This window comes from Dasypus novemcinctus, chromosome 24 (assembly GCF_030445035.2).
Source record: "Dasypus novemcinctus isolate mDasNov1 chromosome 24, mDasNov1.1.hap2, whole genome shotgun sequence".
Classification (NCBI taxonomy): domain Eukaryota; kingdom Metazoa; phylum Chordata; class Mammalia; order Cingulata; family Dasypodidae; genus Dasypus; species Dasypus novemcinctus.
In genome coordinates this window covers 44913486-44927536 of record NC_080696.1, presented here as the reverse complement: position 1 = coordinate 44927536, position 14051 = coordinate 44913486, and the positions used below count along the sequence as shown (strand labels likewise).

Sequence of the window (14051 nt, the reverse complement as noted above, 5' to 3'; positions counted from 1 at the left end):
CCTCAGACCCACTGAAAGAGAATCTGCATTTTAGCAGTGTATCTAGGTGATTTGGTACTAAAGTTTGAGAAGCCCTGAATTAGAAGAACTTCCAAGAAGATAATTAGAAATAATACTAGTCCCAAGGAAATCAGGCCTGGAGAAAGCTGGGATTCAGCCACAATGGAATTGAAACCTCTCTGTTGCCACATGTGTGTGTTTACAGGAAAGCTTCTTGGCTCCAGTATTCACAAAGGATGAACAAAAGCACAGGCGTCCCTATGAGTTTGAGGTGGAGAGAGATGCAAAGGCTCGGAGCCTGGAGCAGTTCTCTGCCAGCCATGGGCACCCCCCCATTGTCCTCAATGGCTGGCATGGCGAGTCAGCTATAGACCTCTCCTGCACATCAGAAGGGTCCCCAGGAACCACATCCCCCTTCCCAGTGAGCTCCAGCACCCCTAAAATTGGGGCAATTGGTTCACTCCAAGGAGCTCTTGGCATGGATTTGTCTGGGATTCTACAAGCTGGCCTAATCCATCCAGTGACTGGACAGATTGTCAACGGAAGCCTGAGAAGAGACGATGCTGCTACAAGAAGGCGGAGAGGGAGACGGAAACATGTTGAAGGAGGGATGGACTTCATCTTTTTGAAGGAGCCATCACTTCAGGCAGGAATCTTGGTGAGTACATAAGGCCGTTAAATAAAACTGTTGACCTTTCTATAATGAGAAACAAACCCTTTTTTTCAAATACAAATATTTTGATTTACAGTCTCTTATCCTTATCTATTTTCACTCTGCTTAAAAGCTGTCCTCAATCTTTTTTAGACACAAACAGGTATTAATTCATTAGTGGCCCTTTATTTACATATAACCGGAGAAATGAACTAGAGAGGGCTTACCATTTCTAATAGAAACAACCCAAATCCTCCAGTGTTTCTAGAAGAGTCACAGGAGATTGAATGCATATAAGGAGCCAAGGTTGAGCTTGGGGCAGCATTTCTTCAGCTTAGTGGGGCTTTCTCAGGAGCTGGAGTCTGAGAGAAGGAACAGGAGTTGGTAGTACCTAAATGTTGATAATGGCTGTTTAACTTGCTGGGTGATCTTGGGTGGGCCACTGAGCCTCCCTTCCCTTCAGTGTAAAGTGGGGGCAACAGCATCTACTACAGAAGTTGCAATGAAGATTCACTGAGATAATACTTCAGCAGCATATTCTAAACTCAAAGGAAATCAGAAAAAGTTGGAAACTGTATACCTTGTAAGGAGAGATTCCCTTTAGACTTTCCTTAATGTGTTAAAGATCACTCAACTACCTTTGTATTTTGGTTTTCCCCCATTTATAGGATTTAGAGCTCTAGAACAGGAATCTTATTTCATGTGTTCTTGTTTAAGAAGAAATAACCATTATTTAGAGTAATTCCTATCTATTAGGCACTGTGTTCAAGGTTTTATGTGCTTATCCTATTTGATTCTTACAGCAACCCCGTGAAGATAGATGGTATTCTTATTCCCATTTATAGATGAGGAAACTGAGGCTTACAAGCATTAAATAATTTGCCCAAGATTATCCAGCTAATAAATGGCAGAGCAGGGAATCAAACCAAGGGCTTTGTGTGTCTGCAGCCTGAGAGCTTTACTCCTAAGCCGTGTTGTTGAGGATAGGTCTTCCTCTTAGACTATATATAATTGGTGAGGCTTAAGTGGCAAACTCTCCAAACCTGCAAACTTTTTAGAAATGCAAGGCCATAAATTCTCTGATTTCTCTGTAATTATCATAGAATTCCAATGGAATGACTCCTTAAAAAAAAAAAGTTTTTCCTTGGCCTCAGAAAGTATTTTTTTAATGTATTATGGAAACATTTGTTTAGCACTGATATGTACTTTATGATATGTACTTTATAATGTTAGACCCCATTATAGTCAGAATACAGAGAAGAGTAAATCAGCATTCAAAGTCTAAAGGCGGAAATAGACAAGTAAATAAATTACAGTGCAGCATTTTTTGTTGTGTGGAAGAGCTGTGAGCACACTGCTGTGGCAGAACAGAAACTGGAGCAGCCAGTGTTGTCTGGGACAGTCCAGTGATAGTGACAAAGGAGGTAACAGTGACTCTGAGCAGATAGGATAGAATAAAATCTTGCCAGGCAGACAAGGGGTGAGAGGTACATTCAGGTAGATTGGACTCCTGACGTGTGCAGGTGTTTATGTGTGGGTCAGTAGGGCCAGTAGGCTTTTATTTAAGCACTGCAGCAGAGTTGAAATAAATGGGAAGTTTCAAAAAACATCTTATCGAATGTGATTTCCTTTTAGAAACTAGTTCTCATTTTGTACTGGCTGACTACACATACTCATTTTTCCTTTATCCAGGAAGTTCATGAAGACCCAGGGCAGGCTACCCTGAGCACCACCACACACTCCGAAGGGCCAGTGCCTGCTACCTCAGCACCTGAGACACGCACAGCAGCCAGTGGCCAGGCTGAGAAAGCCATTCCCAGCAAGAGTCTGCTCGACTGGTTGAGGCAGCAGTCTGACTACTCTTTAGAAGTTCCTGGCTTTGGGACAGTAAGTGTTGATCAGTGCTGCCTGAGAACACTGTTTATGCCCTGCTACTTGGAACAGTGTTTGATAAGGAGCATGCTAAGAGAGCCTGGGAAGTTAGAGCTATTTGAGAGAAATCTGGGTTGACTGAGAATACCACTTTAATTTTTTTTAAAAAGTTTAAATTTTGCTTAAATTCTCCAATAACAGAAATTACAGCTCATGTAGGAATACCATGCCAAGAAGCAGACATGCAAAATCTTAGGAGAACAGAACTTTCCTAAATTCAGCCTGTCTTTACCCCCAAAATTACCAGACAACATTAGCTCACAGAGAAATGTTTAGGTTGCATAAGCTCTGCCACTTCATGAAATTTTCAAGTTAATAATACATAATCACCTTTTGGGAAGGTCTCTTACTTTTCCAGTTACTACTTTGAGGACTTTTCCTTCACCTTACTGCCTTTGCCCTAAGTCCTTCACATTAGAAATATTTAGGAAAGGGCTTCTGAGCATTGACCTGGAAGACACTCTGATGGTTCTTAGTTTCACTTTTCTTACCTGCTCATCTACCCTACCACTGTCTTTGTCCTGTCTACACCTAATTAATCGAGTACATAGGTATAAAGAGCACACCAGAAATGGAGGAGCATTGCATTCACAGGTGTACACCTTCCAAAGCCAGACAAAGCCAGCCAGGTAGGTAGTAGTGGAGAAGAAATCAGAGAAAGTGATTGGGAGGAAAAAGCTAGTGATAAAGCAGGGCCCTGGTGGGTCAGCGCAGGTGTTCTAGCCTGGGCAGGAGGGTCCACGATGCCAGGCTGGAACACCTGAGGTGGGTGACCTGAGCCCACTGGCCAACTCTTTTCCAGCTTGCTGCAGGAAGGAGAGAAAGCCTAGGTGGGGCCAGGTGCCTCCCTTCTCTGACCTAACCTGACTGGGTTCCAGTAAAGAGAGCCGTTAATGAGGAAAAAAGCCAAAACAGCTGAAAAAATACCACCTTTGTCAGAAGAATCTGTGACCGAATATTTTTGTAATGTCTGTTTCCATTTGCTCCTAGAATTTTTCAGACAAACCAAAGCAGCGGAGGCCACGCTGTAAGGAACCTGGAAAATTAGATGCCAACTCTCTGAGCGGGGAAGAAAGGGTTCCTACTATCACCAAGGAGCCAGGACCCAGGGTGAGGAACAGTGTGTGAAACACGGAGCACCCTGTGTTCCTTATGAAGAGTCATGTTCCAGGGGAGCCAGCTTCCAGGGGAAGGTTCATCTGGGAGTTGGTATTGGGGCCCCATTTTCCAGGAGATCAAGAGGCTGGCACAGGAAGGTGATAAAGAATGACCAGTGGTGCTGGAGCATTTCTGAGCAGCATTGTGGCTTCCCCCAGCCGTTTGTTTTCAATCCTTACCCCAAAACTGTTTTCACTTAAGCCACTCCCAAAGCTCGATTTTTCCTTCTTATTTGGGGAGAGTTACAAGGGAAAAGAAACCAACAGGAGTCTGTTTCCACTGTTTAATGAACTTCATTGTTAGAAATTTTCACTTTTTAATCTAAGTTTTCTGGCTACTACTTAAGACACTTCCTCTTAGGCCATCCTCACTGGCAATTAAAAACAGCTGACTTCAAGCATTTTTCCTATTATAGAATCATAAAACTGAAAGGGACTTCAAAGACATCTGCAAAATACTTATAGTATAACGAACCTGAGTTAATTATAGTTTACAGATGAGTACAAATTTGGAATAGAAATAGTCCATAATATTCATAAACTCTAGGGGGCAATGATAACATTTCAACTTCAAACTGTTGAGCTTGGGAAAACTGTATGGAAATGTGCTTTCAACCTCATGCAAGTGCATTCTCCCTGAATAGGGAGCTTACAAAGATCCTCAGGGGGCATTTACTCTTTCTAGGTTGTTCCATAAAATCAGGCTTTCCTGAATGCCTTTTCTTCCATTCTTTGCCATCTCCATCTTTCCTTGTTTATTAATTCCTTCTTAGTGGGATTGCCTGAATGTGACTTCTATTTTTAGCTCCAAAAGACCACCTGCCCTAGACATTTCCTCCTCCTTATATAGAAGTAAGTTGTTATATAATGTTCTCAAGGAACTTGTTACTAATTTTGTCACCTGGATGATCATTACTTTTCTAGAAGCTCTGCGCACAGGTAACTGCTCTCTTGTTTTCATCCACTACCATAGCCACTCTGGGAGGGAAACCCTTCTCCAGGGTGAGCTGCTTACTAGAAAGTATATCACATTGGAAAAGCTGCCCTTTCTACCCCCTCCTGTATTATTTTCAGAAAATATCCTTACCATCCCCTTTTCTTATTTTTTGTGCAATATAAGTTGATTCAGCTTCAGTTTTCTCCCATGTGTCATTCCACCAACCCTTTAGCCTGCCTGTCCACATTCTCCTTTTGTCTTAGTGCTCAGTATCTCAGTTAAGTGCCCCAGCTGAGTAAAGACCTCCAGTTCCTGCTTTGTTGTAGTCTCTGAGCTATTGGATTATGACGTGTCAAAAAATCCTGTGGTTTCCTTGTTGGCGTTCCCATTTCTTTTTACGTGTTTAATAGTTTCCCTCATGTTCTCTGGAAATTAATGTTTGTCAGCCCCCTGCAGAAGCTGACCTCTTGCCAGAAAACCTCTTTCTAAGTCATTCTTGCAAGTTAGCCTCTTACCAGTGATACACTTTCCCTGCTTTTTTTTTTTTAAGCATTTTTTTTTAAAGATTTATTTTATTTATTTCTCTCCCCTTCCCACCCCCAACTGTCTGTTCTCTGTGTCCATTTGCTGCATGTTCTTGTCCACTTCTGTTGTTGTCAGCGGCACGGGAATCTGTGCTGCTTTTTGTTACGTCATCTTGTTGTGTCAGCTCTCCGTGTGTGTGGCGTCATTCTTGGGCAGGCTGCACTTTCTTTCACGCTGGGCAGCTCTCCTTACAGGGCGCACTCCTTGTGCATGGGGCTCCCCTATGCAGGGGACACCCCTGCGTGGCAGGGCACTCCTTGCGCGCGTCAGCACTGCACGTGGGCCAGCTCCACACGGATCAAGGAGGCCCGGGGCTTGAACCACAGACCTCCCATGTGGTAAACACAATCCCTGCCTCAGAAGCTCTTTTCCTCCAGTAAGGCTAGAATAGGAAGCATTTGCCCACGTTGTCCACAGAGGTGTTCTTAGTGGGAGAGCCACTCCAACCCTGGCAGCAATGCTCTGCTTAGTCCCGAGAGTGTGGTTCCCCTCAACTTGGTGTCCACTCAACTGCTCTTTCCAGGACAGGTGCCATCGAGGGATCACCTTTTTTTCTTACTCATCAGAAACCTTACCGCTTCTTCTTGAAATAGATTAAAGTCCCACATGGAACTTCTTCCTTCCTTCAAGCTCGCAAGTCCCTTCTGCAGTGTGCTGTGGCTTGGCTGGGCAAGTTCCACAGACTTAGCATGACACACAGGGTGTACATAAGTTTGTGGAATTAAACTTTCAAAATGCCTAGTACATAGGGTTCACTCGTTTAAAAATATATACACATGCACACATACATGTGTACATAATGCTGGCAATAAATTTTATGTGTTCATTTTTTTCATGTATGGATGGATTTTTTTGCTGTGCCATTTGACAGTAATAGGCAGACATATCACATCACTCCTAAGTGCTTCAGCATGCATCTCCTAAGAATATTTTCCTACATAACTATTACCATTATCACACATGTAAATAATAACTATTAATATCTAGTATCTAATCCAAAGAAGTGATGTTAGTTTTGTTTTAAGGCTTTTCAACTTAGGATCCACACATTGCATTTGGATGTTATGTCTCTTCTCACTTAGTAAATATTTGTTTGAACATACAGACCTTCCTGGGATAAATAAGGAAGCTTTGCTCACTACCCTTTTCTTATCTCTACCCAAGAGTTAAGTTTTGGAGTTGGGAATGCATAGGCTTTGGGATAAATACTAACATTTATTTATGAAGCTGTTCCTCTTGGGTTGGAATGCCCATATAATCCTCTGGGAAAGCAAATCTGCCTCCAGCATTGCTGAAATGGTCTGCATCTCCCATTTCCTTGCTCTCTCTGCCCTTTCCCCAGGCCTTGCCTGGAAGAGGAAGCAGGTTTGCTCCCAGGGTGTAATTACCAAGAGGGAGATCTGCCAAAGCCCAACTTGGCCGCTGTGTGTGGTCGCAGAGCTGCTGGAAAGGGTGCCTAACTAGGATGGGCAGAAGAGCTGGGTTACTAGAGTGACTCCCCCCGCACACACACACAGGAAGTGGTTAAAGCAGACTTCCTTTGCCAACACTCCTATTTCTTTGCTATTTCTTTGCTAGATGAAGAATTGTTATCTTCGCCCCAGGGGCCTTTATGTTGCTACTTTCCAGATCTAAAGGGGAGAAGACCAGCTTTCTTGACATTTGCATTTCTGAAAGAGCCCAGCATTCTTTCTCCATCGTTGGTCCTCAACCAGGGGAGGGCAGGGCAAGGTAGGGACATTTTTGGATGTCCTGATGCCTGAAGAGTGCTGCTTACACTTAGCAGACAGGGCTAGGGAGTCCAAAGGACTACCTGCAAGGTTCAGGCTGGCCCTAAATGTGTTGCCCAGTCCTAAGTGAGTACCCTCACTGTGTCTATGCTATTATCTGGAATAAAGTACATTAAAGGAGGTCTGATTTATTTTATTTCTGGAAATAAAATAGAGGCAGTATTCATCAAGGTCTGGGTTTGTTTTCTTCCCAATGGAAGGACCTCTGAGATCAAACATGGCCCTCCCACTGGAGTATTATGGGCGTAGAGGGAATATGTGGGTATAAAGGAAAAAGACAAACCCCAGCACTTTTTCCTGGCTCTCAGTATGGGTGGGCTGTGGAGAAGAGGGCTCAAAAAAGCTTTTTAGTCCCAATGTGATTACCCTGGCCAAGGCCCTGGGCTAAAGGTATGTGCCAGGGCCCAGATATTGGGCATTGTGGACAGCATGGCCAGCCCAGAGTGAGGTAATTTGCACTGATGAGCTCAAGATGGACTTGTAAAAAATTACACTTTTAACTGGCTCCAATTCATCAAGTCGTACTGTCTTGTTTAGAAACTGGAAACAGGACGTCCTCCATGGGTGATCATCCTTAGAGCCAGAGAAGGCAATTCCACCCACACACTACAGGACAAATCATCCTAGCCAGTTGCAGGTGGCAGCTGCTCAGGTATAAGAATAAGAGAGGGTTGTGGCTTGATGTGGTGGTGCATGGAAAGAGCCCTTTGGAGCCACAGGGCTCAGATTCTAGTCCTGTTCTTGTCCCTGGCCACCTGTGTCCCCAGGGGCACATCCCTACCCCTCCTTAGGACTCAGTGACCTTGTTTGTAAAAAGGAAGGAGGACCAAATATGGCAGCTTCTGAGGATTCCAGCTCTGTGATTTTAAACTGCTTTTTTGAGATGAGTTTTTTCTTCAGTCAGAGTTTACCATCTTAAGGCTTTTCTGCCCCAAATTACCTGATTTTTCTTGAATATTCTTCAGGAAATTGAACAACAGGTGTAGGACTCAAAAATAGTATTTCTGGGGACTCAAGATCTTTAAATATGCATGTGCTTTCACATATTTATGAATCTGAGGCTTTGTTTTATATAAGAATGCAATAAGAGGACCTAATTTTGGTGATTAGTAATTAGGTGGAACCATGATACTAAAAGTGGGGAGTTGGCTTGTGCATTCTTGGGGGAAGAAAGGTATTGCAGGGGGTAGACTGGCCAGGGACACCCAGAAAGGTAGGTACTAGGCCATTGTCCTACATGCTTCCTGCAACAGCCCTCACGGGCTCAAGAGCTCATGAAAAGAAAGCAGGGTGAAAGGAGATGTTTGCCACCACCTCAGAAACCAAGATCAAGCAGCCTTCCCTGTTCCCCATCACCTGCATTAGATGGCCAGGGCGTCTTGACTGGAGTGCCACACTCGCCTTGACTCCTCTTTGCCTTAGGAAAGAGGGATGAAAAATTTTATAAATCAGGAAGTTACTTCCTGGGATCACGAAAAGGAGCCATGTATGGTGACTGTTTGACATGATACTCTGAAAACCGTCTTGGAAAAAAGGATAAAGCATTTGCTTTCAAAGCAAAAGTGGTAAAAGAATACCAACTTTGTAACAGAAACTGTAAGAAGGAGAAGCCTGGGAAATTAGAGCTGCTCACTTCAATGTGGCTCATAAAGGGGAAATGACTTTCCAGGAACCCACAGGGAGTTATTGTTTTTGTTGTTGTTCTCTTACATACAAAAAAGGACTGAAACTGCCCAACAACAGTTTAATTTGCCTTTTTTATATATGATGTGAATGTATTACCTTGATTAAATATTGATAGCAAAAAGGAAATTAAGAAATCCCAGCAATAAGAAGGCGTAGAGAGTAATAGAAAGGATACATGGTGTTTGGTTGCATCAGATTGGGTACAGGAGTGGAGAGAAATATGGGGGCTCAGACACTTAAGTCTTGAAAAAGTTTCCCTTCATGTGGGGAAAACCTTCTTTTATATGGGGTTTGGATTATTTGTGTCATTTTGGAAACAAATTCAGGGTTAGTTGCAGTGGTTTTTTAAATTATCCCTCCCTAGACTGTAAGCTCCAGGAGGGCAGAAGAGGCACCTTGCTTGTTCTCTGCTGTGTCCTCATTGCCTTGCAGACTCCTGTGCCCCGGTCCCAGAGGAAGGGTGTGGGGCTGCCATAGAAACCAGTCCCAACTTGGTGCTTCCCACTCTACCATGGAACCTACTGCTCACTGATGTTTCTAAAGCATTTTGTCTCCTCTGCAAGTGCAGAGAGCTTAATTGTCCTGGTGTGTAATGGTTAAGTATTTAAATGTGTAATGCTGGGTGACCTGGATGCATATATAGTTGTGAGTCCCAAGCACAATCACAGTTGAATCCGTGTGGAGCAGAAATGCTTAATAATTGAGCTCTTTGGTAATAAAGAAAATTGGAGAATAAACCTCTGAAGAGAGGAAAAATAGATTGTCTTCTTTAAAGGAAACTATAGAACAGCACTTTTATGGCATTTTCCCAACAACATTCAAGAATTCCTTCATTTACTCAACAAATATGTAGCTGCCTTCCAAGAGCTCATGATCCAGAGGAAAGTGAGGTGTCCACACAACATCATCCCTTTAGCTAGCATTTTTCCCTAAGGATTGGGTAATGAATAAAGTACTTTATAATACCCCTAAAAGATAGGTATCATTGTCCTTTTTTACTGAAACTCCAAGAAGTTAACTCTATGACCTTCATCTCACAGCCAGGGCACTGATAGATCTGTCTGACCCCAAACCCTGTCTCACCTGTTCTTTTTTGCTTCAATTAAAAATTCTTTCTCTGTCATTAAGAAACCAAGTGTTGGGATCTGGGGAAGGAGTCTCAACTAAACTGGACCTCTCTAGTACCAGTCTTTTGCTCCCAGTACTCTAACAGGTTCACAGAATAGGTGCTGCTTTTTCCTGGAGAACACATTGGTTGGTAGTGACAGATGCCATGGTTGTGCCTCTGTGGGAGAGACCCTACAAGTAACAGTTAGGCAAGAGAGCTGTGAGACTCCAGGTGAGTAGACAAAAAGCACTTCTGCTTTGGTACCCTCTATGGAGCTGGGGACAGAATAAGCCAGTGCACAGCCCTGGCCATTGCCCTAGCTGGTCACCTGCCATCCAGTAACTTTCAACATCTTGTGTTTCTTTGTCCATTTTCAGGGGTTTCTCCCAGAAAACAAGTTCAATCACACCCTGACTGAGCCCGTTCTTCGAGATGCAGGCCCCCGCAGGAGGGGGAGGCGGCCTCGGAGCGAGCTCCTGAAAGCGCCTGCCATTGTGGCAGACTCTCCCTCCGGAATGGGGCCCCTGCTTATGAACGGATTGATTGCTGGGATGGACCTGGTGGGACTTCAGAACATGAGAAACATGCCAGGCATCCCTCTCACGGGACTAGTCGGGTTCCCAGCCAGCTTTGCCACAATGCCTACGGGTGAAGATGTCAAAAGCACCTTGAGCATGCTGCCCATGATGCTGCCGGGAATGGCCACAGTGCCCCAGATGTTTGGTGTCGGGGGGCTCCTCAGTACACCCATGGCAACTACCTGCACTTCATCTGCTCCAGCGTCTTTATCAAGCACAACAAAAAGTGGTACATCAGCAACCGAAAAGACTGTAGAAGACAAGCCAAGTAGCCGTGATGTAAAAATGGATAGTTTAACCGAAGACAAACCTGGTCCTAGTCCATTTTCTGATCAGTCTGAACCTACAATAACTACTAGTAATCCAGTAGCTTTTAACCCATTTCTCATCCCAGGAGTGTCTCCTGGACTCATATACCCATCCATGTTTCTCTCCCCTGGCATGGGCATGGCTCTGCCATCCATGCAGCAGGCCAGACACTCTGAAGTAGTTGGTCTAGAAAACCAGAAGAGGAAGAAGAAGAAAACAAAAGGGGACAACCCAAACCCCAACCCGGAGCCTGCTCCTGGGTCTGGAAGGGAGCCAAGCAGTGATCAGAACTGCACCGAGCCCAGCGCCCCTTTACCCCCAGATAGAGACCATGTGGCACAGGCCGGGGACGGGGGACTCAAAGACTCTAACAATGACACCAATTAGAACTTTTTTCATTTAAAAATTATTGTGACTTGTAAGTTTCTTATCCCATAAAGGTTTGTTACTTCCCTCACTTCACCTTCATAAGAACCTGTGTTTTCATAAGTAATAATGACCTACCTAATTTCCTGTCTGAGAACTATGGTAACATGTTAATAGTTGCAGGGTCTTGCCACTTCATTAGATTAGTGTTGTCTACCTAGTCTAGGAGGCACAGATTTCTTATTCTGTTATCCAGTTCATTCCAGCAGTCACAGTTAATACAGTTCTTGGTGACACGCCCTAACCCCTTCTCTTCCAAGTTTCCCACTTACTTAAGGAAGAAAAATGAAAAAGAAAGTAGTCTACGGATTTACCATTGAAGAGTTGAAGAGCAGAGACAGAGTAACTCTTTACCATGAGCTATGTTGAATGGGAAGAATGTAATGGGGGAACCAAAAAGCACAGGAAAAAAGTGCTGGTGTGTATTTTTGAGTTAAAATATTTCCCTATTTTATCATGATTACTAAATGAGTAGTAATAGAAGTATATAACTAATGGTTGAAAATACATATATTCATTTCTTATTAAAAAAAGAAACTTTACTGTTAGTAATATAATTTTCCCTTTGTGGTTTTTCAGATACCTGCAGCAAGAAGAAATACTGAGTAGGCATTATTTTACATATATATATATTACTCCTCCCTTGCCCCCGCCCCAAAGTTAAAAGATTATTCTCAATTTGAAAGAGTTTTATGTACCTTGAGTTACTGCCGCAACAACGGGTGCAGTGATGAGGCTCCCACTCCATAGAGCTACCTGCTGCTTCACAAGCACATGATTCACACCCTGCTCTCACTGCTTCTCTTAAGAATTTTTCTAGCCCCTAATTTGCATCTCTGGGTTTAAAGAACACCAGGACCGAGTAGCTTTTTATTTTGTGCTTTCCTTCACCAAGAATAATGCTCTTTCTGAAGCCTGCAAGATAATAGCCACTCAACACTTTTACACTCAACTAAGTCCTTTAGTCAAGTTACTTGAGGTTGTCAAAATATGTATATCACCTTTTATATTATGACTGTGAAAAGGTCTTCTCTTCACTGTTTCTCTATTCTTTTATATTTTACAGTTGAACACAAATTCCAAATTATCAAGTTAGTTGAGACTGTTGCAAATTAACATTTTTTTCTTCTCAGCTTCATGTTTAGGAACCTCGCTGGGAAGAACCTGCTTCAGCAGCACTTACCGCACTTTCTTTCTCTTTCCCACTCATTTTACATCCCTTTCAATAGTCTTATTCTTTGCTGGCAGTTCATACTCTGAGACTTGAAACCAGCTCATGGGTTCTGTACTCTGGGGGCACAGGGCCGTGCAGGGCAGTTGGAAATGTTGGAAGTGTCACTAGTATCAGTTTCACTTTTTGTTGTCACAATTTACTGTATTTTTTACTTTTTCTGTTACAATTTTGCTAATTTATCAGAAGGTCCAAAAGTTTCACATAACTATCTTAGTTATTTATTTATGATGCTTTTGTCATTGTCTTTTATACATTTGGGATTATAAATTATGTAAATGTTAAAATGAGCATCTCAAAGAAGTCTGTTAAATCGTGACGGAAAAATCAATTAGATGTATTTTCCAAAAATGAATCCCCAGTTTTATGAATCAGAGATGTAAAGCAGAAATTCTGTAACTGATCATATAGGAAAGAAAGAATCCAGTAATTGAACAAATTCTATTTGACATTCTGTAGCATAGATGGTATATGATGCTGGCAACAGATTTCTTAGAAATGCTGCTATCTCTATTTAACTAACATTTTGTTCAGTTTTGCCTCCAGTGGAAGCGGAAAGGGTTTTTTCAGCTGTTAAATCCTAAAAATCAATATAATTTATTTATGTAAAAAAAAAATCACTCAATCAATATATTTTTGAACCTTTTAAGTACTAATTTTCTTTTTATCAAGTAGAAAAAAATGTATTTGCCCTAAATCCTTAAAATACAAATGCTATAAAACTTCATGTATCTTGAAAGCCTTACTGCAAATGAGTATTATAGACAACCAGCAGAGTCTGGGGTTTTCTTTGTTGTCGTTGTTGTTGTTTTGTATGAAAAAGCTGCTTTCCCCAGGTCTCACCTATAACCTTCAGTAGGTCACAGGGTTCAATATGGATTTAATTTTAAAACCCACCAGCATGCTAAATCCCTTGTTATATCTTATCAAACCTGTATGTTAACTCTGGGTGTTTAGGCTTATATTTGACTGCTATTTGTGACCCTGTTTGCAAAATGAAAATGACACTCTGTGGATTATTTGCTCTGTAAGGCGTAAGTGCTTCTTATGATTATTTTGACGTTTCCAAGAGCAAAAGCCAAATTTAAACTCTCTTAGGCAAACTTGAGCCTTTTCATCAAATTCCATGTCACTCACAGCCAAACCTTTCTTTGGTCCTCCTTCACCCCATGTCTTATATAATAAATTGTCTGTGGTCTTGATCCTGGATTTTAAAACAAAGTTTAGAAGTCAATTTGTATGTGAGGATTTCAGTGGCACTTGGATATATCTTGCTGCTGGGGCATTTTCTGAATGCATCGTGTGCACAGGAATCCACTGTCCTTCCTAGGTGCCTAATTCATGCTGGGCTGGGTACTCTGTTAGGGCTTGTTAAATATTCCTTCATGTGGGCTGACTTGACTTTGTCTCTCCATGTACCACAACATCTGAAACAGATGCCATAGAGGCTGCTTCCTAGACTTTGAGGCCTGCAAGCCCTCAGCTGGTGCCTCACAAATGCTCCTTCCTTAAGCCACGTACTAGATGTCCAAGCTCAGATTACACACTTGAGAATTCTGGAGGGACAAGACCAATGTGGGTTGGAGCAGATCTGTAAAATCACAGGAACATCTCAAGCTGAAGTTTTTTTAAGAACTTAATGATCTTTTAGTTTTGAGAA

At 42.5% G+C, this 14051-nt stretch overlaps 1 protein-coding gene across 6 annotated transcripts in view; it reads left to right on the top strand.

Annotated features, from left to right (window-relative positions):
* The window catches only part of CHD6 (chromodomain helicase DNA binding protein 6), a 250596-nt gene extending 236984 nt beyond the window's left edge, over positions 1-13612 (top strand). For all 6 annotated transcript variants that reach the window (XM_004447680.5, XM_071211719.1, XM_004447678.5 and 3 more), the window contains 4 exons: positions 206-658; positions 2345-2539; positions 3575-3694; positions 10225-13612. In XM_004447680.5, coding sequence (XP_004447737.2) covers positions 206-658; positions 2345-2539; positions 3575-3694; positions 10225-11121 — 1665 coding nt within the window. In that variant the 3' untranslated portion in view covers positions 11122-13612. The remainder of the gene's footprint in view (positions 1-205; positions 659-2344; positions 2540-3574; positions 3695-10224) is intronic.
* Positions 13613-14051: the final 439 nt, after the last annotated feature.